At 47.0% G+C, this 20,537-nt stretch overlaps 1 protein-coding gene across 4 annotated transcripts in view; it reads left to right on the forward strand.

Annotated features, from left to right (window-relative positions):
• Positions 1 to 11,410: 11,410 nt before the first annotated feature.
• Positions 11,411 to 20,537, forward strand: part of PIK3CD (phosphatidylinositol-4,5-bisphosphate 3-kinase catalytic subunit delta) — a 44,405-nt gene continuing 35,278 nt past the window's right edge. The window contains exons 1-3 of one of the 4 annotated variants that reach the window (XM_084821773.1): positions 11,425 to 11,563; positions 18,053 to 18,113; positions 18,591 to 18,754. In XM_084821773.1, the coding sequence (XP_084677899.1) occupies positions 18,614 to 18,754 (141 nt within the window). In that variant the 5' untranslated portion in view covers positions 11,425 to 11,563; positions 18,053 to 18,113; positions 18,591 to 18,613. Of the gene's footprint in view, positions 11,564 to 16,300; positions 16,329 to 17,841; positions 17,904 to 18,052; positions 18,114 to 18,590; positions 18,755 to 20,537 lie in introns of those variants that run through there. The other 3 variants (XM_084821775.1, XM_084821774.1, XM_084821776.1) reach the window with 3 other exon arrangements.

Consider the following 20,537-nt stretch of genomic DNA (forward strand, 5'->3'; position numbering starts at 1 on the left):
GTGTGGTAGTTTGAGCACTCTTTGGCGTTGCCCTTCTTTGGAATTGGAATGTAAACTGACCTTTTCCAGTCTTGCGGCCATTGTTGAGTGTTCCAAATTTGTTGGCATATTGAATGCTGCACTTTAACAGCATCATCTTTTAGGATTTTAAATAGCTCAGCTGGAATACTGTCATCTCCGCTAGCTTTCTTGTTAGTAATGCTTCCTAAGGCCCACTTGACTTCACTCTCGAGGATGTCCGGCTCAAGTTCAGTGACCGCACTATCGTGGCTATCAGGGACATTCACATCTTCCCTGTATAGTTCTTCTGTGTATTCTTGCCACCTCTTCTTAATCTCATCTGCTTCTGTTAGGTCCCTGCCTTCTTTGTCCTTGATCATGCCCGTCTTTGCACAAAACGTTCCCTTGAGATCTCCAATTTTCTTGAAGAGATCTCTAGACTTTCCCATTCTGTTGTTTTCCTCGATTTCTTTGCATTGTTCATTTAAGAAGGCCTTCTTGTCTCTTCTTGCTATTCTCTGGAACTCTGCATTCAGTTGGATATATCTTCCCCTTTCTCCTTTGCTTTTCGCTTCCCTTCTTTCCTCAGCTACTTGTAAAGCCTCATCAGACAGCCACTTTGCTTTCTTGCATTTCTTTTTCTTTGGGATGGATTTCGTTGCTGCCTCCTGAACAATGTTACGGACCTCCGTCCATAGTTCCTCAGGCACTCTGTCTATCAGGTCTAATCCCTTAAATCTATTCCTCACCTCCACTGTATATTCATAAGGGATATGATTTAGGTCATACCTGCATGGTTTAGTGGCTTTCCCTACGTTCTTCAATTTCAGCCGAAATTTTGCAACAAGAAGCTCATGATCTGAGCCACAGTCAGCTCCAGGTCTTGTTTTGACTGACTGTATAGAGCTTCTCCATCTTTGGCTGCAAAGGACATAATCAATCTGATTTCGATATTGACCATCTGGTGATGTCCATGTGTAGAGTCGTCTCTCGTGCTGTTGGAAAAGAGTGTTTGCTATGATCAGCATGTTCTCTTGGCGAAACTCTATTAGCTTTTGTCCTGCTTCATTTGGTACACCAAGGCCATGCCTGCCTGTTATCCCGGTGATTTCTTGACTTCCTACTTTGGCATTCCAATCCCCTATGATGAAGAGGACATCTTTTTTTGGTGTTAGTTCTAGAAGGTGTTGTAGGTCTTCATAGAACCGATCAGCCTCAGCTTCTTCGGCATCAGTGGTTGGGGCATAGACTCGGAGCCAATTCTTAACTCATCACAGGTAAGTAGGGTAAAACAAAGCTGGAGAACATCCACAATGATCCAATGGAATAAAGAGATGACATCTCAGGATGCTGAAAAAATATATGTGGCTTTATTCCAAGAAGCAGCCCTACCCATTTCAGTCCTACGCGTCTTCTTCGGGGGTTAGTCACAGTGATTAGTCTTTTTCAGAGATTTCTGCAGGCATTTATTAAAAGAAACTAACCCCTGAAGAAGCCCATACTCATGGCTGAAACGCACAGGGCTACTTCTTGGAATAAAACCATATGTATGTGGAGAGCTAGTGTGATATAATGGTTAGACTGGGACTCGGGCGATCCGGGTTCAAGTCCCTACTGGGCCATGAAGCTCACTGGGTGTCTTTGGGCCAGCCACTGACTTTCAGCCTAACCCATCTCACAGGGTTGTTGTGAGGATAAAACGGAGAGGAGGGGGAGGACCGTGCAAGCTGGCTGACTTCCTTGCGAGAGGAAAAAAGGCAGGATATAAATGTAGTAATAACTAAAATAAATACAAATAAATACTTATTTTTTTCAACGTCCTGAGCCTTCATCTCTTTGTTCCCCTTGATCTGGTGAGTAGCCACGTATAACAAGCTTTGGACCCAGATCTGACTTTAACCCCTGGTTTGGTGGGCTGCTGTGTGTGTGCCTGGGGTACACTGCGTTGTGCTTTGTTTACTGTTTGAATGGATGTTATAGATTTTATTGTCTCAGCTGGTTTGCGGCAAAAGCCTTAGGAGTGGGGTGTAAAATGTAAGAAGCAGGAAGATCCAGTCAGTGCTGGCTCCAGGTTTTGCAGGGCCCTTGGCCAAGACACCCTCCGTGGGCCCCCTCCCTCCATGGGTCTCCCTTCTCACGGCCTTTGACACCAGCTTTGATTGCTCCTCCTCCTCTTCCTCCTCCTTGCTCCCACTCGCTTGCTGGACAGGCAGACGGCCAGGGAGCAAGGAGGCCTCAGGCCAGAGCGAGAGGCAGGGGAACAAGCAGGTTGCAACGGGGAAGAGGAGGAGCGACTCCAGGGGGCTCTTGCCAGTGGGCCCCTGCTGGGGTGTGGGCCCTTGGCAGGTGCCCAACCATGCCTACCCTTGATGCCGCCCCTGGATCCAGTCCTGCCCTGCAACCTTCCCCCTCTCACAAGCATCTCTGTGCACCTGAATGGTTCTGCAGTTGTTGTTTTTTCGGCAGACCCCAAACGACGCAGCTGGTGCAGAAAAACAGCTGCCCAGCTGTCTCAGACGCCGCCGTCTCCAAAGACTGCGTCAGGTTTCCTGTTTGTCTTGCAGCTGCAATTCAGAGGTGGGCTTTCAGCACATTTACATTGTCGCTCATGCCCATTAGGGATTTGAAACGGCTCCGAAAATGGAGGTTCATTTTTGGACGTTGCCTAATTGGCTGTGATGGTTGCATTCTGATCCGCACTCTTCCCTCACCAGAGCCAGCCAGAGCCGTTCGTCCAGCTGCACCCTGAGAGCAGCGGAATCCAGCAGCTTCTTGCAAAAGATGTCAAATATACGAAATCCCTGAACGTGTGCGGTTTGTAGAAACGGAGCTCTTTGGCATTGTTTTGGACTCATTTATTCCACCACGGCTCCTCTTTGGCATAATTTCATTTTGGGTTTTCTAGCCGTGGGGATGAGAAATGCATTCATCTATCCAGTCTCTGTGAGGGTAATTTCTTGATTTGTTTGTACCCTGCCTTTCTACCAAAAATGGCACTCAAGGCAGCTTACAATCACTAATAAAACTTGATAAAAACAATAATAATAAGCAACTACATTAAAACAATGAGAAATATGACAATAACTACATAAATACAGGATCCAGCTGAAGTCATCCATCAGGGCCGTCTCCAGATTTTTGCGGGCCCTTGGGGAAGACACCCTCAGTGGGCACACTCCCTTGGTAAGTAACAGAATCCTAGAATCCTAAAATAGTAAGGTTGAAAGGGGCCTATAAGACCATCGAGCCCAACCCCTGCTCAGTGCAGGAATCCAAGTCAAAGCATCCCTGACAGATGGCTGTCCAGCCTCGCCGTGAACGCCTCCAGTGTGGGAGAGCCCACCGCCTCCCTAGGCAATTGGTTCCATTGTCGTATTGCTCTAACAGTCAGGATGTTTTTCCTGATGTTCAGCCGGAATCTGGCTTCCTGTCACTTGAGCCCATTATTCCGTGTCCTGCACTCTGGGATGATAGAGAAGAGATCCTGGCCTTTCTCTCTGTGACAAGCTTTCAAGGACTTGAAGAGCGCTATCCTATCTCCCCTCAGTCTTCTCTTCTCAAGGCTAAACATGCCCAGTTCTTTCAGTCTCTCCTCATAGGGCTTTGTTTCCAGTCCCCTGGTCATCTTTGTTGCCCTCCGAGGGCAACGAAAAAATCTACTTCCTCATTGTCATTGTCACCAGCTGCTCGCGCTGGTGACGATTTGGGATAAGGTGGCAGAGAAGGGGGAAGCGGCTGAATGTTGTTCAAAGGCAAAAGTTGCATTGGGCATGCCTGGCTCAAATAGTTTTAAAAACCTCAAACTGATCCGAGGTTTTCCAAAGGTGAGGTCCTGGAAAGTGTTGTAGGTGGGAAATGTCGACTTCTTGGTTGCAATGGAAAAAGAGAGATTTATTTTCAGTTTAAAGCAAAATGTATGGCACAGCAGTGGCGGCGGTGTTCCCCAACCCTGCCTATGGGATCCCAAAGTGGTTTGCACCAGCATTAATCCCAAATACAACGGATCAGTTTAATACACACACACGCACACAATTTGCGGCTTGTCTTCGTCCGTTTAGATCAGGCGTGGGCAACACATGACCTGCAGGCCACGTGTGGTCTCTCATGCAGCCCCCAGAGCCCCTGTGTTGCTGCAATTGCAGCAGCAGTGGCAAAAAGCCCAGAAAGGCATTGGCGGTTTGCCACTGAATATCAATGACAAACTGCCACAAGCTGCATTTGTCACTTCCAACCTCTGGAGCAATTTGCCCTCAAAATTTGGTGGCGAAGCACCAGTTTTCTCCCTGTTTTTTGGCTGCCACCCCATCGGCAAAATTCAGTGGCATGGTGGCGGCAGCAGGAGGGGAAGTGGCCCCCGGAATGCTCCCAAAGTTGTCTGCCCCTTGTTTAGATCCTGGTGTTTAAGGTACAGAACGTTTTGGGGCCAGCTGAGAGTATAAGTGTTTGAAGGATTATTAATTCAGTATTTTTGTATCCTGCCCTTCTGCCAAATCTGGAACAGAGGGTGGCTAACAACCCAAAACGATAAAATAACCCAAATAAAAATCATTTTATCATTTTGGATAACAATCCAAGATGATAAGACGACCGTAAAAAGTCAGGATCACAACACTCACATTAAAAACACACACACCCTAAAACAGCGGTGCTAAATCTCTGTAGGGCCACAGCTAATGCCCTATACCTCCAAATCCAATTGCCTGAAAGCACAAAAAAACCTTTGGTCTTTGTTTAAACAGAAAGATGTCCTTGCTTAAATGTCTTGTATCGTTTGAAGTGCTGCAGTGACCTTGATATGGGCTTCACATTTCCCTTGAGTTTCTTGGCCGTTGTTTTAAAAGTGACTACAGCCTTTGCAAGTTTGGGCCCATGTGAGTGTTCCTGTAAGATTAGACTGCCATTTATGACAGCTTGTTTATTATTTGGTTATAGAAAAGGGCCCAGATCTTACTTTGGCCATCCTGTGGTAATTAGCCAGTGTGTCATTACACCGTAAAAATGTGGGGTGGGAAGTACTGACTCCCCCCACCCTGCAAACTGCTAATGTGCAGGTCAGGAGCACAGAACCTTAGACTGGGGACCAAATCCGGCCACCACCAATCATTTGGTATTTTTCCATTGTTTTCCCCATTCTTAAAGGTTGAAATGCCTCTCTTAAATTAAAATATATAGTGTTGGGTTGTTTTGTTCCAAACTCCATATTCGGGTTATACCTTCCTTGTTAGGCTGACAAAGGTCACCAACAATGTGCAAGCTTCCAAGACCTCCAGGTCTCTTCACTGGGCAAGACAGTACAAAAAGCAGGAGAGAGGAGGGGGGAAAAGGGCTGAGTGTTGAAGTCACCTGTGGTTGGGGTCTTAAGATGAAAAATGGGAGGAGGCTGAAGGCATTCAAATTAGTTTCTCCCAGGTGATTTGCCGGGTTTCAGATCATACCTGGGTCTTCCCTTAGGACTGTGGGGATAAACAAACAATTATTGATCCTGTTTTTGAAAATATAAAATCCAGCTGTTACTCGGAACTGTCTCTGTCCTTTGGTGAAACAGACAGGTTCCATGGTAGGTGGAAAACAGAAGTAGAGAGAAACTAGAAGTGTTTTTATTATCAGGGTTGGAGATAATTTTAGAAGGTATACTAAGAAAAAGTCAACAGAAGGCAACATGGGTAGCTTTAGCTAGGAACATGTAGCCATATAACTGATAGGGTACCCTCATGAAATATAAGCTTCTAAATATTTCGGGTTTTTTGTATTCACCTTTTTACTGTTGTTAGATTAATAGTGACCCCTTGATCCAAGAAAATAATAACCTGTTCTGGATCCAACCTATCATCACCGGCTAATCAAAGTGCTTGTCCAGGCTCCAAAGCTACCACGAGCAGCTGAAAAGTTGGCAACCCGCCATTTAATAATAAGATACACAGTGGCTCCTGACATGCAAAAATAATGAATCAAAACATTACTGCAAAGAAGCAGAACAGAAAGCTGTCTGCCAGTAAACAGTGAGTTTCAGAAATATCCACACATCTATAGTGAGGGCTGGAGTTTTTAAAAACCACAGAGAAACTTCTGTTTGTCGTGCTATATATATCAAAATTATATCGCAAGTATTCTGATTCTTTTATTTCTTCATTTAAAGGGATACCTGGCTTTTCCACAAAAATATGTCTCAGATGCATTTTTGTCCCTAAATTCAAATTAGGGAATTTTACCCTAAATTCAAACAAAACAGAATATGGAGAGAAATGAAGCAGGTCAAAGACACAATATTTATTTATTCATTCATTCCATTTCTATACCGCCCAATAGCTGGAGCTCTCTGGGTGGTTCAGAAATATCAAAACTATCCAGTGAACAATATAAAAATGGGTCAGTGTGATGTAGTGGTGAGGATGTTGGACGGGGATTCAGGAGACCCAGGTTCTAGTCCCCGCTTGGCCATGAAGCTCACTGGGTGACTTTGGGTCCGTCTCAGCCTAGCCTACCTCACAGGGCTATTCTGAGGATAAAATGGAGAGGAGCATGTAAACCACCTTGGGTTCCTTGCAAGAGGGAAAAAAGGGGGGATATAAATATAATAAGAAAAATAGTGATACGAATGGCACATATATTTCTAAATAAAATAAAACCACAATGGAAACAATAAAACAGTAAGGAGGTAATGGCTGCGAAGTGTTCTGAATGCTGGGAAGAAGCATTGTATTAATTGCTAAAGTTAGGTGCTAACTTTGGCAGCGTATAATGAGTTTTTAATGAGATCCTGGATTGTCTTTGGCTGATTGTTTAAAAAGCATTTCAGATATATGTTGTCTGTGTGTGTGCTATCTGTTTATATGTTTTTATGTAAATGGTTTTTGTACTTTTTGTAACGTATTTTAATGGTTTTTAATTTTTGTGAACCATCCAGACAGCTTTGGCTATGGGTGGTATAGAAATATAATAAATGGGGGGGGGGAGAATAAAATAAATATCATGGTAATATTTACCATTCAGCATCTGCTTAATACAGTGGCATTGGTCCTTGGGTCTGAGGCCATATCCAGCTTACCTGGGATCCTCATTTGGCTTGCTGGGGGTTCCCCAGATGGACACCCCCTTCCCCATGTCACCAGGTGATTCTGGCTTCCCCACCCCAACTATTAATGGTTTGCTGGTTTCATGGCTTTTTCATGGCTTCCCCATTCTGAAAAGTTGAAATGCCTTTCCTAAGGCCTAGTTACTGGCACCAAGGTTAAATTAAAAATATGCTGGTCTTTTCTTTTTTTGCCCTGTCCCCTTTTGTGTTCAGCTCCACCCGCCACTGGAATGTGGCCCCAGAGAGCTTTTCGGGAATTGAATTTGGCCCCCGTGGTGAGAGAGGCTCAGCACTGAATGGACATGTATGCAGGGACTTGTTAAATATTGTAGTTTTGGAAGAATGTAGGGCTGTGCGTTTTATTGGTTTAACTGCTAGATTAATCAGCTGAAGTTTTAGCTGATTGACTGGTGCAGGCAAGAGCCTAAGGTAGTCTGGTTCATTTTTTTAAAGGCTATTGTGGTTCAGGCATGTTACTGTAAGCCAGACGGAAACAGAAAGTGCTGGAGATGGTCTTTCTTGCTAACCATGAGCCTCCTGCATTTATTCAACACTGTTTCACACTTCCTTCAGTCCTATCTTCTAATGGTGATCTTATTCTCTGAGTGCCAATCGTTTTGTGTAGCCAAAATGACACCATCTATGCACAAGAGGGAGATAACTGTAGGTTCTGGAAAACCTAAGGTTGCAGGTCCCGCTTATATCTCTAAAAGACCACTATTGTTGACATGTTGGTTATCAACTGCAATCGTATTTGAACTAAATGCACTGCTATGGGAATGTTTAAGGGCTCAGTAGCATAGAAACTTTAAAAATATATAATGGATTAAATTAGTAGCTTATACAGATAAAAGGCAGTAGCAGTTTAATGTACTTTAAAAAAATATTGATGGTCCTGAGAGAAATGCAATAATAGACTACTGCAACACATTCTACACACAGGGGTGGCCCTTCAAGGTTATTCAAAAGATATGAAAATGCAGCATCTGGAGCAGTGGTGCAGCCAGGCAATTTTGGACTCTGGACTTAATGGTCTTATAGGTTCTGCTTTACTTTAGTTGTGTATTACTTTAGTTGTGAAGCTCGCAACTAACATTTCTCCCTTGCTGCTTTATAACTGGTTGTAGGTTCCTGATATATTAGAGCAAAAAACCGAATAACTGTTTACCAAACCTGATAAAAAAAACCTCTGAGCATGTACAGTTAGTTTTGCATTTAAACTCACTGAAATCATAGCACTATTATTGTTATAGTTATTATTATTGTTAATAATAATAATTTGATTTGTATACCACCCAACTGGCATATGCCGTCAGGTTGGTTTACAATCATAAGACCAAACAACAACAACAAAATAACCAAAAACAAACCAGTATCAACATAATACAATTGTTGTTGTTGTTCAGTCGTTCAGTCGTGTCCGACTCTTCGTGACCCCATGGACCACAGCACGCCAGGCCTTCCTGTCCTGCGCTCTCTCCCGGAGCGTGCTCAAGTTCATATTCATTGCATCCGTGATGCTATCTAGCCATCTCATCCTCTGCCGTCCCCTTCTCCTTTTGCCTTCAGTCTTTCCCAGCATCACGGTCTTTTCCAGAGAGTTTTCTCTTCGCATTAGGTGGCCAAAATATTGGAGCTTCAGCTTCATTATCTGTCCTTCCAATGAGCACTCAGGGTTGATTTCCTTTAGGATGGACTGATTTGACCTCCTTGCAGTCCAGGGGACTCGTAAGAGTCTTCTCCAGCACCACAGTTCGAAAGCATCAATTCTTCGGCGCTCAGCCTTCCTTATAGTCCAGCTCTCACAGCCATACATTACTACTGGGAAAACCATAGCTTTGATTAGACGGACCTTTGTCGGCAAGGTGATGTCTCTGCTTCTTACTATGCTGTCTAGGTGTGCCATAGCTTTCCTCCCAAGGAGCAAGCGTAAGTGATGGGGCCAGATGCCATGATCTTCGTTTTTTTAACGTTGAGTTTCAAACCAGCTTTTGCACTCTCCTCTTTCACCCTCAACAAGAGGCTCTTTAGATCCCCTTCGCTTTCTGCCATTAGGGTGGTATCGTCTGTGTATCTGAGGTTGTTGATAATTCTCCCGGCAATCTTGATTCCGACCTGTGATTCATCCAACCCGGCGTTTCTCATGATGTACTCTGCATATAAGTTAAATAAGCAGGGTGACAATATGCAGCCTTGTCGTACTCCTTCCCCAATTTTGAACCAATCGGTTGTTCCATGTCTGGTTCTTACTGTTGCTTCTTGACCCTCGTACAGGTTTCTCAGGAGACAGGTAAGGTGGTCTGGTACTCCCATCTCTTTAAGAATTTGCCAGTTTGTTGTGATCCACACAATACAATATTAAACATTAAAAACATTAAGAATATATTCAAAAGATTGAGGTGGCAGCAGTAAAAATTTGTAAAGCAACCGCTTAAAAGTTAAATGCTTGTTTATAGAGGACTTTATCATGACTAGAGAAATAAAACGGAAGCTTTTTTCTGCTGCTCAGATGCTTATTTACTTTGAAATAAGCACCATTTCTTTGAAGAAAAGTATAATGTAGTTTAAAAGTTAAAACAATAAACTGAGCATCTGTAATCAGGTGTGCAGAGCCAGTGTGGTGCAGTGGTTAGAGTGCTGGACTGGGAGCCGGGAGATCCGGGTTCTAGTCCCCCCTCAGCCATGGAAGCTCACTGGGTGACTTTGGGCCAGTCGCTGACTCTCAGGCTAACCTACCTCGCAGGGTTGTTGTGAGGATAAAATGGAGAGGAGGAGGACCGTCTACACTGCAAGAGGAAAAAAGGTGGGATATAAATGTAATAATAAATACATGTGCACATAAATGTTTTTGAAAGTAAGAGGAGGAGGATGCTAAGCAGCACCCGCCCCAGCAGGCTCAGGTGCTAACTCTGGGTCTGTTTGCTGCTGCCCCCAATACCTTCTGCTCTCTGGGGACTCATTTGTAGGGACTGGCCTGGTCTGCAGGGACCACGGGTTCCATCCCTACTGATCCAGAGAGTGTTTTCTGACATTAACCGCAGGGGACACGTTGCGCAAATGTTGTAATGCGAGGACTGGGATATCTGAAGGAGAGTTCCCGTCTGAACACTGGAGTGGCCGTGTGTCCTGTTTCAGAGAGGACAGCCCTCTGTGGGAAGGTGCCCCTCATACAAAAGTCTGCTTGGTCCAAGTCTGGTTTAAAGATGAAAAAACCCTACGAAAGCAGAACAGGCAGGGGCCTTCACGTCACCCATCCACACCTGGACAGCGACTGAGCAGGGAGGCATGCAAATCACCAGGCCAAAATATTCCCCACTGTGGTGAGATGTATTGTATTTCTGCTTAAATTATATTTATTTATTGCATTTATATCCCGCCTTTTTTCCTCTTGCAAGGAACCCAAGGTGGCTTACCTTCTCCTCCTCCTCCTCTCCATTTTATCCTCACAACAACAACCCTGTGAGGTGGGTTGGGCTGAGAGTCTGTGACTGGCCCAAAGTCACCCAGTGAGCTTCCATGGCCGAGTGGGGACTAGAATCCGGATCTCCCAGCTCCCAGTCCAACACTCTCGCCACTACACCACGCTGGCTCTCATTTATATGATATAATTATATAGAATTATAGTCACAACTTCCAAATTTGCTTCTGTACCTACCATTTAGCCTATCTATCTATCTATCTATCTATCTATCTATCTAATATCCTGTCTTTTTCCTTCTTGCAAGTAACCCAAGGTGACATACACACCTGGAGGCCTTGCCCAGATTGGGGCAAGGCTGCCCCAAAACAAAATAAGCAAAACACTTTAAAAAAACCCCCACAGAAATAGAACCCGCATGGCTGTGGACGATGGGTGTTGCAGTCCAACGCCTCTGCACAGCCCCAAGTTGAGACAAGGCTGCCCCCAAAACAACACATAAGCAAGGGCGCTTTATATACACACAGAAATAGAACCCGCATGGCTGTGGACGATGGGTGTTGCAGTCCAACGCCTCTGCATAGCCCCAAGTTGAGACGAGGCTGCCCCCAAAACAACACATAAGCAAGGACGCTTTATATACACACGGACATAGAACCCGCATGGCTGTGGACGATGGGTGTTGCAGTCCAACGCCTCTGCAGAGCCCCAAGTTGAGACAAGGCTGCCCCCAAAACAACACATAAGCAAGGACGCTATACATATGGGGGGGGGGACAGAAACGGAACCCTTAGAAACGCACACGCGGGGGCGCGTGCACGGGGGCCCGCGGGCGGCTGCGAGGGCTTCTCCGCAAGCGCCCCGCGCCGCCGCGGGAATTTGCAGACGCTCCCTCCCGCCGCCGGCTCGCCTTCCCCCGCGGGGTGGTGCCGCCGCCTTCGCAGGCCGGCCCTCGGCGGCGGCGGCTCCGCGCTCCTTCCCCTCCACGCCCCGGCCGGGTCTCGCAGCGGGGCGCCGGGGAGAGGCGGCCGGGCTGTTTCCCGGGCCGGGGGAGCCATGGATGCTGTCCTCAGGTCAGTGGCGGGGCACTGGGGAGGCGAGGGGCGAGGGTCGCTTGCATCTCCTCCGGGACCGGGATTGATCGGGATTCTCGTTTCTTCGCCGCCGCCTCGCTTAGATTACCAGCCATCCCTGCTTAGAGAGACATGATGCTCCCCCCCCCTCACGCACACACGCTCCCCCTTTTTTATTGGGGTGCGGGGAGGGATCCCCCAATTTCAGCCGTTGGAACTTTTCTTTAGGGGGTGCGGGGAGAGGACCCCCCTCCCCATTTCAGCCTGTGGAACTGCTGTTTCGTGCGGGGGGGGATGTGTTCAGGAGTCTGCGCGAGCATGCTGATGGCTAACGGCCAGGCACCCCGAGCCGAGCGCGCCTCTGAGCGTGTTCAGAGCGCTCCTGGGGAGCACAGGCAGCTGCCTGGAACGGGATCAGACGGGGAGGGCTCTCCCCACCTGGTGCCCTCCAGGTGGTTTGGACGACAGCTCCCAGCATTCTTAGCCATTCGCCATGCTGGCTGGGAATTATGGGAGTTGCAGTCCAAGAGGGCGCCCAGGTTGGTGTAGGCAATGCTGAGCTTGATGGGCCAATGGACTAACTCTGTGTAAGGCAGCTTTTCCTGGGCTGCTCAAAGCAGCCCTTTCTTCAGAGCCATGAGGACTAGCGCCTTACTTTCTTTTTAGGTGCCTCTTGGCATCTTTTGGGTAAGTAGACAACCAGATTCTCTTGGGGCGGGGGGTGCCCATTTTACAACTTTGGCAGGGAGTGGGGGAGTATTATCTCCATCTTATGGGAAAGAATAGGGGTGCCGTTACCTATGGGGAGCATGCTGGACTTTTGGGGGGAGTAGTGCACCCAACCGCTGAAGAGTCATGGCTTTGCAATCTGGCCACCTGTTTGCTGTTTTCTCCTCTAGCTTTTCAAGGCATGCAGTGTCTTGCATCCAGTGTTTCTCTGCATTCGGAGAATCTCAGCGTTTATTTCATTTGTAAAAAGGACATGCACTTCTAAGATTCTAGTCCTCATTACTACAGAGTAATAATTTTAAGAAACACACGGGCAGCATTTAGTTAATGGAAAGGGTTCTTTTCTCTCCCCCTGCCCCTGAATTATGCATCAATGTATACAGGTATACATATTTCTTGCCCTCCTCCAAGCCTTGCTATCACTTGCTAGAGAAAGACATCCACTTCCTGTTGTCTGCCACTTAATGAATATATCTCTGGCAAAGGCTGTACATTGCAAAAGCAGCATGGCTTTTTCCCCATGTGCTCTAGAGAGTGTCCCCCACCCCCACCCCTTCTAAGTGGCTTTTGCAGGTTTGCTTCTGATCGTGAGTGCCTTGCAAGTGATATTATAATATTAAGCTCTTAATACAGAGCTTTTGTATTTGCTGCCCTTTATCCGACAGCATAATGATTTACTCTTTTAGCTAGTGGAGCGATATCCCTGTCTTCACGATTTGGAACTGGACAGGGCTGGCTTTGCTCTTGGAGCATAGCAGCCCCCACTGTTTTGGGTTCAGCGGACATGTGGAATTTTGAGGGCGTGTCGTGGGGGCTCTCACAACATGGCTGCCATGGCAGGGGCGGGGCTTGCCCATTCACAAAATGGCTACCATGGTGAGCATGGCCAGTCACAACAACACTAGTAGGCCAGCTGGTGAGGCTAAAAGAAAAAATGACTTGTGCAAGAAGCTAAGTAAGAGTCACAGGTTGGGGGGGGGGCGCGGGGGCTGAGCACCAAAACACAAAACGACTCTTTGAAAGCCAAATAAAGATGGCACTGGAGGGCAGCACTTTGCTTTGCAGGGGGACGGCTTCCCAGTTAAAACAAATATTTTTGTAATTTAACAAAGGCTTAAGAAATAAAATTGAATCAGGAGGGGCAAGGAACCTGGCAGGCAACAAGAGAGATGTCCATGGGCAATTTGGTGTGATCCCCATTCCCCCCCCCCCGAGCTCTGTGCACAAGCACTAGAGTGGTTGTGCGCACCATCTCTGGAGATGAATTAAACAAGGGCGGGGGAGGGGGAGATGCAGGAAAACAATATAGAGTTCCAAGGTGTCCCAGGTGGCCTTGCGGAGTCACAGCATCAGCATCACCCACATTGGCCTATAGCTCCACATATCGCAACGTCTAGGGTACCTGTGTGTTGCTTCCCGGGCTGAGTATCCCCCTTTCCCAGCATCTGTAGTTAGTGATTTTGAGTATCCCCCTTTCCCAGCGTCTGTAGTTAGTGATTTTGAGTGTCCCCCTTTCCCAGCATCTGTAGTTAGTGATTTTAGTGCTGGGAAACAGAGTCAGTGTGCTTCTCGGACCAACGGACCCATGTTGCCAGGATGGATTATTGATGGGGTGTGAACTCTGGGAAAAGAACAGAAGGCGGTTGCCTCTTTTGTATTTGAAGTTAAAAGTCCTCCTTGTAACTCTGTGTCAGCTTTTCCCAGCCCTTGAGATGCGTTGGACTACATTATGTATTTATTTAGTACGTTTCTATACCACCTGATGGCCAAAGCTCCCTGGGCAGTTCATGACAGCCAACAGGGTTGATGGGAGTTGTAGTCCCACACTAGAGGTTGGGGAGAAGGATTCATCACAAGTGCTACTGTCCACAGGAACACCTCTGGTGTTTTGTTTTTCTTTCATTACCAAAATCCATTGCAACGCTACACTCCAAAGTGGGACTGTTTTTTTAAAAAAAATATTTCTGAAATTTTGTCTTATTTTATATTTATATTTGCATTCCTCGGGTGTTCTTATAAAGAAACGAGAAGTTGGGTTGTATGCTTTTATTGAATTTTATCAGTTGTTTACCCCACTTTGGGATCATATTTTCTCATGAAAAGGAAAGGTTCCTCTTGTGCAAGCACCGAGTCATTACTGACCCCTAGAGGGACGCTGTTTTTCCTTGGTGTTTTCCTGGCAAACTGTTCTCATGAAAACTGGGTCATAAATGTCACAGATAGATAGATAGATAGATAGATCCTTTAAAAATAAATGCTATTATGCAATAGTGTTACTCAACCAATGGGTTGAATCCAGACTAAGTTAGGGGGCAATCCTATGCATGTTTCAACAGAAAAAAGGCCTACAACTCCCAGCATGCTGGGAGTTGTAGGCCTTTTTTCTGTTGAAACTTGCATAGGATTGTGACTTTAATTGCATTCATTTATTTATTATTAATATTTCTATCCCACCTTATCTGCTAAAATGCCATCTGGGTGGCGTGCAGCAATCGAAAATGATCAAACCCTGCAATAATAAAAGAAACCCCAAGAACATTAAAAACGGTAAAAGCATTATGAACATCACAATTTAAAAGGCTAAATGGAAAAGATCTGTCTTTGCACCCTTTCGAAAGGCCAATCCTGATTCCTGAGGAAGCGCATTGCTGACTCTCAGCCTAACCTACCTCGCAGGGTTGTTGTGAGGATAAAACGGAGAAGAGGAGGATAATGTAAGCCGCCTTGGGTTCCTTGCAAGAGTGGAAAAGGTGGGAAATAAATATAAATAATAATAAGAAGAATAAATCAGTTTCAATGGCAACTAAGAACAAAAAAAGTTTGTCTTGAGCTAACCCTTAAAAAAATCAAGCTTCTAGCCTTTAAGCCAGGGGTGGGCCACTTGTGGCCCTCCAGATGTTTTGCCCTACCTCTCCCATCATGCCAGCCTGCATAGCCAATGCTGAAGGGATGCTGAGAGGTGTAGGTGCCCAAACATCTGGGAGCCTGGAAGTTGCCCACCCCTGCCTCAAAGCCTGTACAGGTGAGGTTTTAAAGTGTGTGGGCAATAGCTGACTTCTACGCACGGCACATCGTTTGAGTTGTGGGATTCGCTTCCTCAGGCTGTGGGGGCAATTTAAGACAGCTTGAAAAGGGGGCATAGAGGATAAGGTGGTCCAGGGCTACAGGCCATCGTGGCTTATATATTGCCTCCAGCAGGAGTGCAGAACCTCTTTCAGACTGAGGGCCGCATTCCGTTTCAGAGAAGCACTCGGGGGCCACATTCCAGTGGTGAGCGTGGCCAAAGGCAAAAGGGGGCAGTGTCAAGATACCAGCCTATTGTAGCTTAAAGCACTTCTTGCCAGTAGAACTGAGGAACTGAGGGGAAAACTGCTCAAAAGCCAGGAAAGCCCCAAACAATCGGTGGTTGGTGGAAAGGGGGTGGGGCTGGATGCCGCCCCCAGACCTGAAGTTCTGCATTCCTGACCTCCAGGATCAGAGGCAGTATGCCTAGGTAGACTATTTTATTTATTATACCATTTGTATGCCGCCTTTTTTCCTCTTGCAAGGAACCCAAGGTGGCTTACATGATCCTCCTCCTCTCCGCTTTATCCCCACAACTACCCTGTGAGGTAGGTGAGGCTAAGAGTCAGTGGCTGGCCCAAAGTCACCTTGTGAGCTCCATGAGGACTAGAGCCTGGATCTCCCGAGTCCCAGTCCAACACGCTAATCACTGCACCACGTGGGTTCTCAGTTGCTGGGGAACATGAGTGGGAGGGTGCTGTTGGGCTCATTTCCTGCTTGTGGGCTTCCCGGAGGCATTTGGTGGCCACTGTGGGATATAGGGCCCTTGGGTAGCTGGATGTCTGCCGGTCTGATCCAGCACTGCTGTTCTTATATTCGGAAGTACCTGCTGAAATCCTAGAAGTCAGGCTGGTGTTGGAAAAAGTGAGCCAAAGTTCCTGTCATCAGGAGGTGGAGCAGTCATTTAAATTCCACATTCATGTGGCGTGTTTTCTGACAACCCAGAAAACGCACACCTCTCTAGACCTCCCAGGTGGGTAAATGTCAGTGGTTTCCTTGCTTCCCTGCCCCTCTTACTTGCAATAAGGGCTTTAAGGTAAAAGATGCTGGTATGTTTTATATTTTTGGCTATGCCCCTTTTGCCCTGCCCACCAAGGGCAATGTGGCCCCCGAGAGATTCTGTGCAATTGAATTTGGCTCTCGGGCTGAAAGAGGTTCCCCACCCCTGCTATATATGCTGTATCAGCCTTCCCCAACCTGGTGATCGTCAGATCCTTTGGACTACAACTCCCAGCATTCCTGGCCATTGGCTGTGGTGGCTAGGGATGAAGGGGGTTGAAGTCCAAAACATCTGGAGGGGACCAGGTTGGGGAAGGCTGCCTTGTATTTTATTGAGCATTCAATAAATACCTTAAACATCCTATATAGGTTATCCTACCCTACGAGAGAGAGGGAGAGAGAGAGAGATTCTGGACTAGATGGGTCAGTGGTTAGGCTACGTCTATGGCAGATGCTTTAAGAAACTGTAACCATTTCAGGTGATGCAAGCTGGTAAAGCATTGCTATTTTCTCCTCCCTTAGCAAAAAAATTAAAAAATGGAATTTTATTTCAAATGCAGCTAGAATCAAAGGGGGGATCAGATGTCCCCCTGTGTAGCAGCTCTGGCTCAAGGAAGGAAGAGTTCTCAATCGCTATGGCATGCCAAACTTGTCCCCCAGAGAAAAGCACCCATCTGCGTGTGTTTTCTATGGCCAGCTGGGCGGGTGCTGTGTGGCAGCCTCTTCGCTCGAGGACCTCCACCGTGTGTACCCCCCCCGGACCCCCGCCTCCCTACACTTCCTTTTCTTTCCTTCCTAGGAACTCAGGCATGTGGTTTTGCGGTGATCGCATCTGGAGCTGTAGCGATACTGCACAGGATTGACAGATAATAATTTTAAAAAAGAATAAAAGAATAAAACCCAGAAAAACAACACTAGCTCACTTTTCTAGGAATTGTTGCCCCTGCTTAGTAATGGATGAGGAAATGTCGCACGCTCCGAGGTGCTGCTGGAAGATAAAAGTTGCAGAGGCTGATGGACAGCACCCTCGAACGGCTCTTTTTCCCCCGTTCCCGAACGTTTCTGGCACCCAGCCCTTTGACAGGTGCATTGTGGGTAGAAAACCAGACACGTATTATTATTTATTAAGTATTTTTATGCCGTTCCTCGGGCGAAAAAGGCTGCCAGAGCAGCTGACAGTCACCAAAACAAGACAGTCCCTGCCTACAGGCTTACAAGACATGGCACACAAGGAAAACAGGATGGGGAGGGAAGAGGAAAAAAAATAAGTCAATTTTTGCCAGGGCTGGTGGAATGGCCCTGCTTCGCCTCCCATCTCCTGGGAGTGGGAGTTGGGAGCAGTTCAACTGCTGTCATCTGTTGAATTCCTGCCTCTCTTTAAGGCATGCCAGAGTGCTTTTGGGTGAAGAGGGGTGGAAGAGGGCCAACCTGGTTGAGACTTGACACCTGTTATTTTTTCAAATTAACCAGTGGAAATTTGCAAGCAGGACCAGGCTGCTGGTGGTTGAATCCTTCTCTCCATCCCACTGCCATCGTTATCAAAATGGAGGTTGGCGTTTTTCTTCTGGGGAGTGTTGCATGGGGAGGTGGACGTTTGCTAGGCCATCACCAATGGTCACCTCCTCCTTCTGGGCCCAGAAAGAATTAATTTTTATTTTATTTCATTTCTTACATTTATATCCTGCCTTTTCCTCCAAGGAGCCCAAGGCGATGTACATGAACCTCCTCCTCTCCATTTTATCCTCACTACAACCCTGAGGTAGGTGAGGCCGAGAGTCAGTGACTGGCCCAAAGCCACCCAGTGAGCTTCATGGCTGAGTGGGGATTTGAACCCAGTCTCCCCAGTCCTTCTCCAGTACTCTAACCACTACCCCACGCATGGCGGTTGTCTGACAAACGCCACAACCCCGGTGATGTTTTTAGCTCATTGGTTTTATAAATGTGTGTTGCAATCCTCAGGCTGAGAGTCTGGTCTCGTAAGCGTCTCAGTTTTAATATTTTTTCTAAGCTTCTACCTTTCCTCAGATTACAGAAAAGAGACTAAAGGCACAATCCTATGCATGTTTAGACAGAAAAAAGCCGTACAAGTCATGGCTGGCTGGGGAATGCTGGGAGTTGTAGGGATTTTTCTGTCTAAACATGCATAGGATTGCTCCCCAAATGTACTCTCACGCACCTCTCTAGACCTCCCAGGTGAGTAAAAGTCAGTTTCCTGTCTGCTTTTCTTTGCTTGCAGGTTGTAGCTGAGAAGCGAGCAGGATGCCCCCGGGTATTTATTGCCCAGTCGAATTTTGGTCCAAAGAAGCAAACCAGAGCATTCAGGTGGACTTCCTCTTACCCACGGGCATCTACTTGACCCTTTCCGTTTCCTGCAATGCCACCCTGGGCGCCATCAAACAGGTACTCTGCGCTTTCCCCAAACTCAGCGGCTGGGGCGAAGTGCGCATTGGTTTCTGTTCGCCAGAGGCCACGAGAAGTCTGTTGCTTCTCAGCCAGGACTGCACAAATATTTCAAGAGTGCCAGGAGCCGGGATTTTAATACTTCTAGGAATCCGCATAGATTTTTTTCTTGTTTAGGTTGTAGCCATTGTGAAGAACAAACGGTGTCTTTCCCGCTTCCTAAGGGCGGGCCGCAAACGTGGAGGTTTGCCTAGATCGGGAATGGGGAACGTTTTTCGGCCCAAGAGCTGCACCGATTCTGGGCAGACGTGTCGGGATGGTCACATGACCACAGTGGGTGGGGCCACATCCCAAGGCGGGCAGGCATGGGGGCTTTAAAAATTAATGTTAATGTAACAGGGGCCTGTGCCCCACTGCTGGCACACCCCTGCGCTGCCCTCCCGCATGCCAATCAGGCGGTTAAAAAGCCTCCATTGATCCCAGTGAAGTTTGTTCGAGACTTTGTGAAGGCCTAACTGCAGTGGGGGAGGGGCAATGTTTTGAGGGGGGGTTGAGAGAGTGTTGGGGAGGGGGGAACTTAGCCTTCTTCCCCCCAGCATCCATCCCCTCCAAAAAATGTCCCCTCTCCACACACTGCTATTACACTTGGGGAAAAAAGTATCTGTTGGCCCCTAAGAGTTTTTTTTTTAAAAGCCAGATTGCAGCAGGGGAGGGGCATTTTTCAAGGGGGGGGTCTCAGTGTTGGGGAGGGGACAGTTAGCCCTTCCCTCACCAGTACCCCCCCCAAAAAAAACCCTCCTTGCTGCAATCAGGCCTTTAAAAAGCCTCCATTAGCAGCAGTGGAGGCTTTTTATATATAAAAAAAAGTATTAATGCAGAGTGGGCGGGGAAATTGGGAAACTGTCTTAGGTCTGATCAAGGCAGGGACGCTGGTGGGCTGGACGGGGACTTCCCGCTGGCCGGACGTTCCGGATCCCTCCGCTAGATTCGCCATCTTTGCTCTTAACAAAAGGCCTCTATGTACAGCAGCTGAAACCTGGTCCAGACTAGCAAGAGGCACTGAGGGTTTGGCAAGCCAGATGGGTTGCACATCCCCTTTTCAAGATCAGGGGTTAAATCCAGATTTAAGTCACAGTCCTATGCTTGTTGAGACAGAAAAAAGTCCTACCACTCCCAGCATGCCCCTAGTAGGACATTTGTAGGTAGGACGTTTTTCCTATCTAAATTGGATAGCAGTGGTAGGACGTTTTTCCTGTCTAAACGTGGATAGGATTGCACTCCCAGTCACACTTAGAGCGGTCCCATTGAAATCAATGGGACGTAAGTAAGTCCCCAGTAACTTAAGTCCCCTCGATTTCCATGGGTCTCCTTTAATGACCAAGTTTGGATCCAACTCCAGGGTCACAGCTTGGTGAGTGTGTTTCAGTCCTGCCTTGCTGATGTTTAGCAAGTTCAGTTTCTGTTTTGAAAAATTATTTATATCCCGTTTTTCTGTGGAAAAACGATCGCAGCGGCTTGCCATGGGTGCTTTATTTTTTTAAAGGACATCAAACAAATTGAAAACGATACATCCGTTGCAGCAATAATAATAATGCAAAAACAGGAAGCACCGAAGATGCGCGCACACTGCAACATCGGCACCCCAGCCTTCCCTCTGTGCGACATCCCAAGGTTCAATCCTCAGCATCTCCAGTTGAAAGGGTCAGGTTGCAGGTTATGGGAAAGACTTCTGGCGGGGACACTTCCGCCCCCCTGGAGATCTACTGCCAATCAGAGCAGCAAG

The sequence above is a fragment of the Heloderma suspectum genome, chromosome 15 (genome assembly GCF_057233095.1).
Source record: "Heloderma suspectum isolate Gila_16-S chromosome 15, 16-S_ref, whole genome shotgun sequence".
NCBI classification, from domain to species: domain Eukaryota; kingdom Metazoa; phylum Chordata; class Lepidosauria; order Squamata; family Helodermatidae; genus Heloderma; species Heloderma suspectum.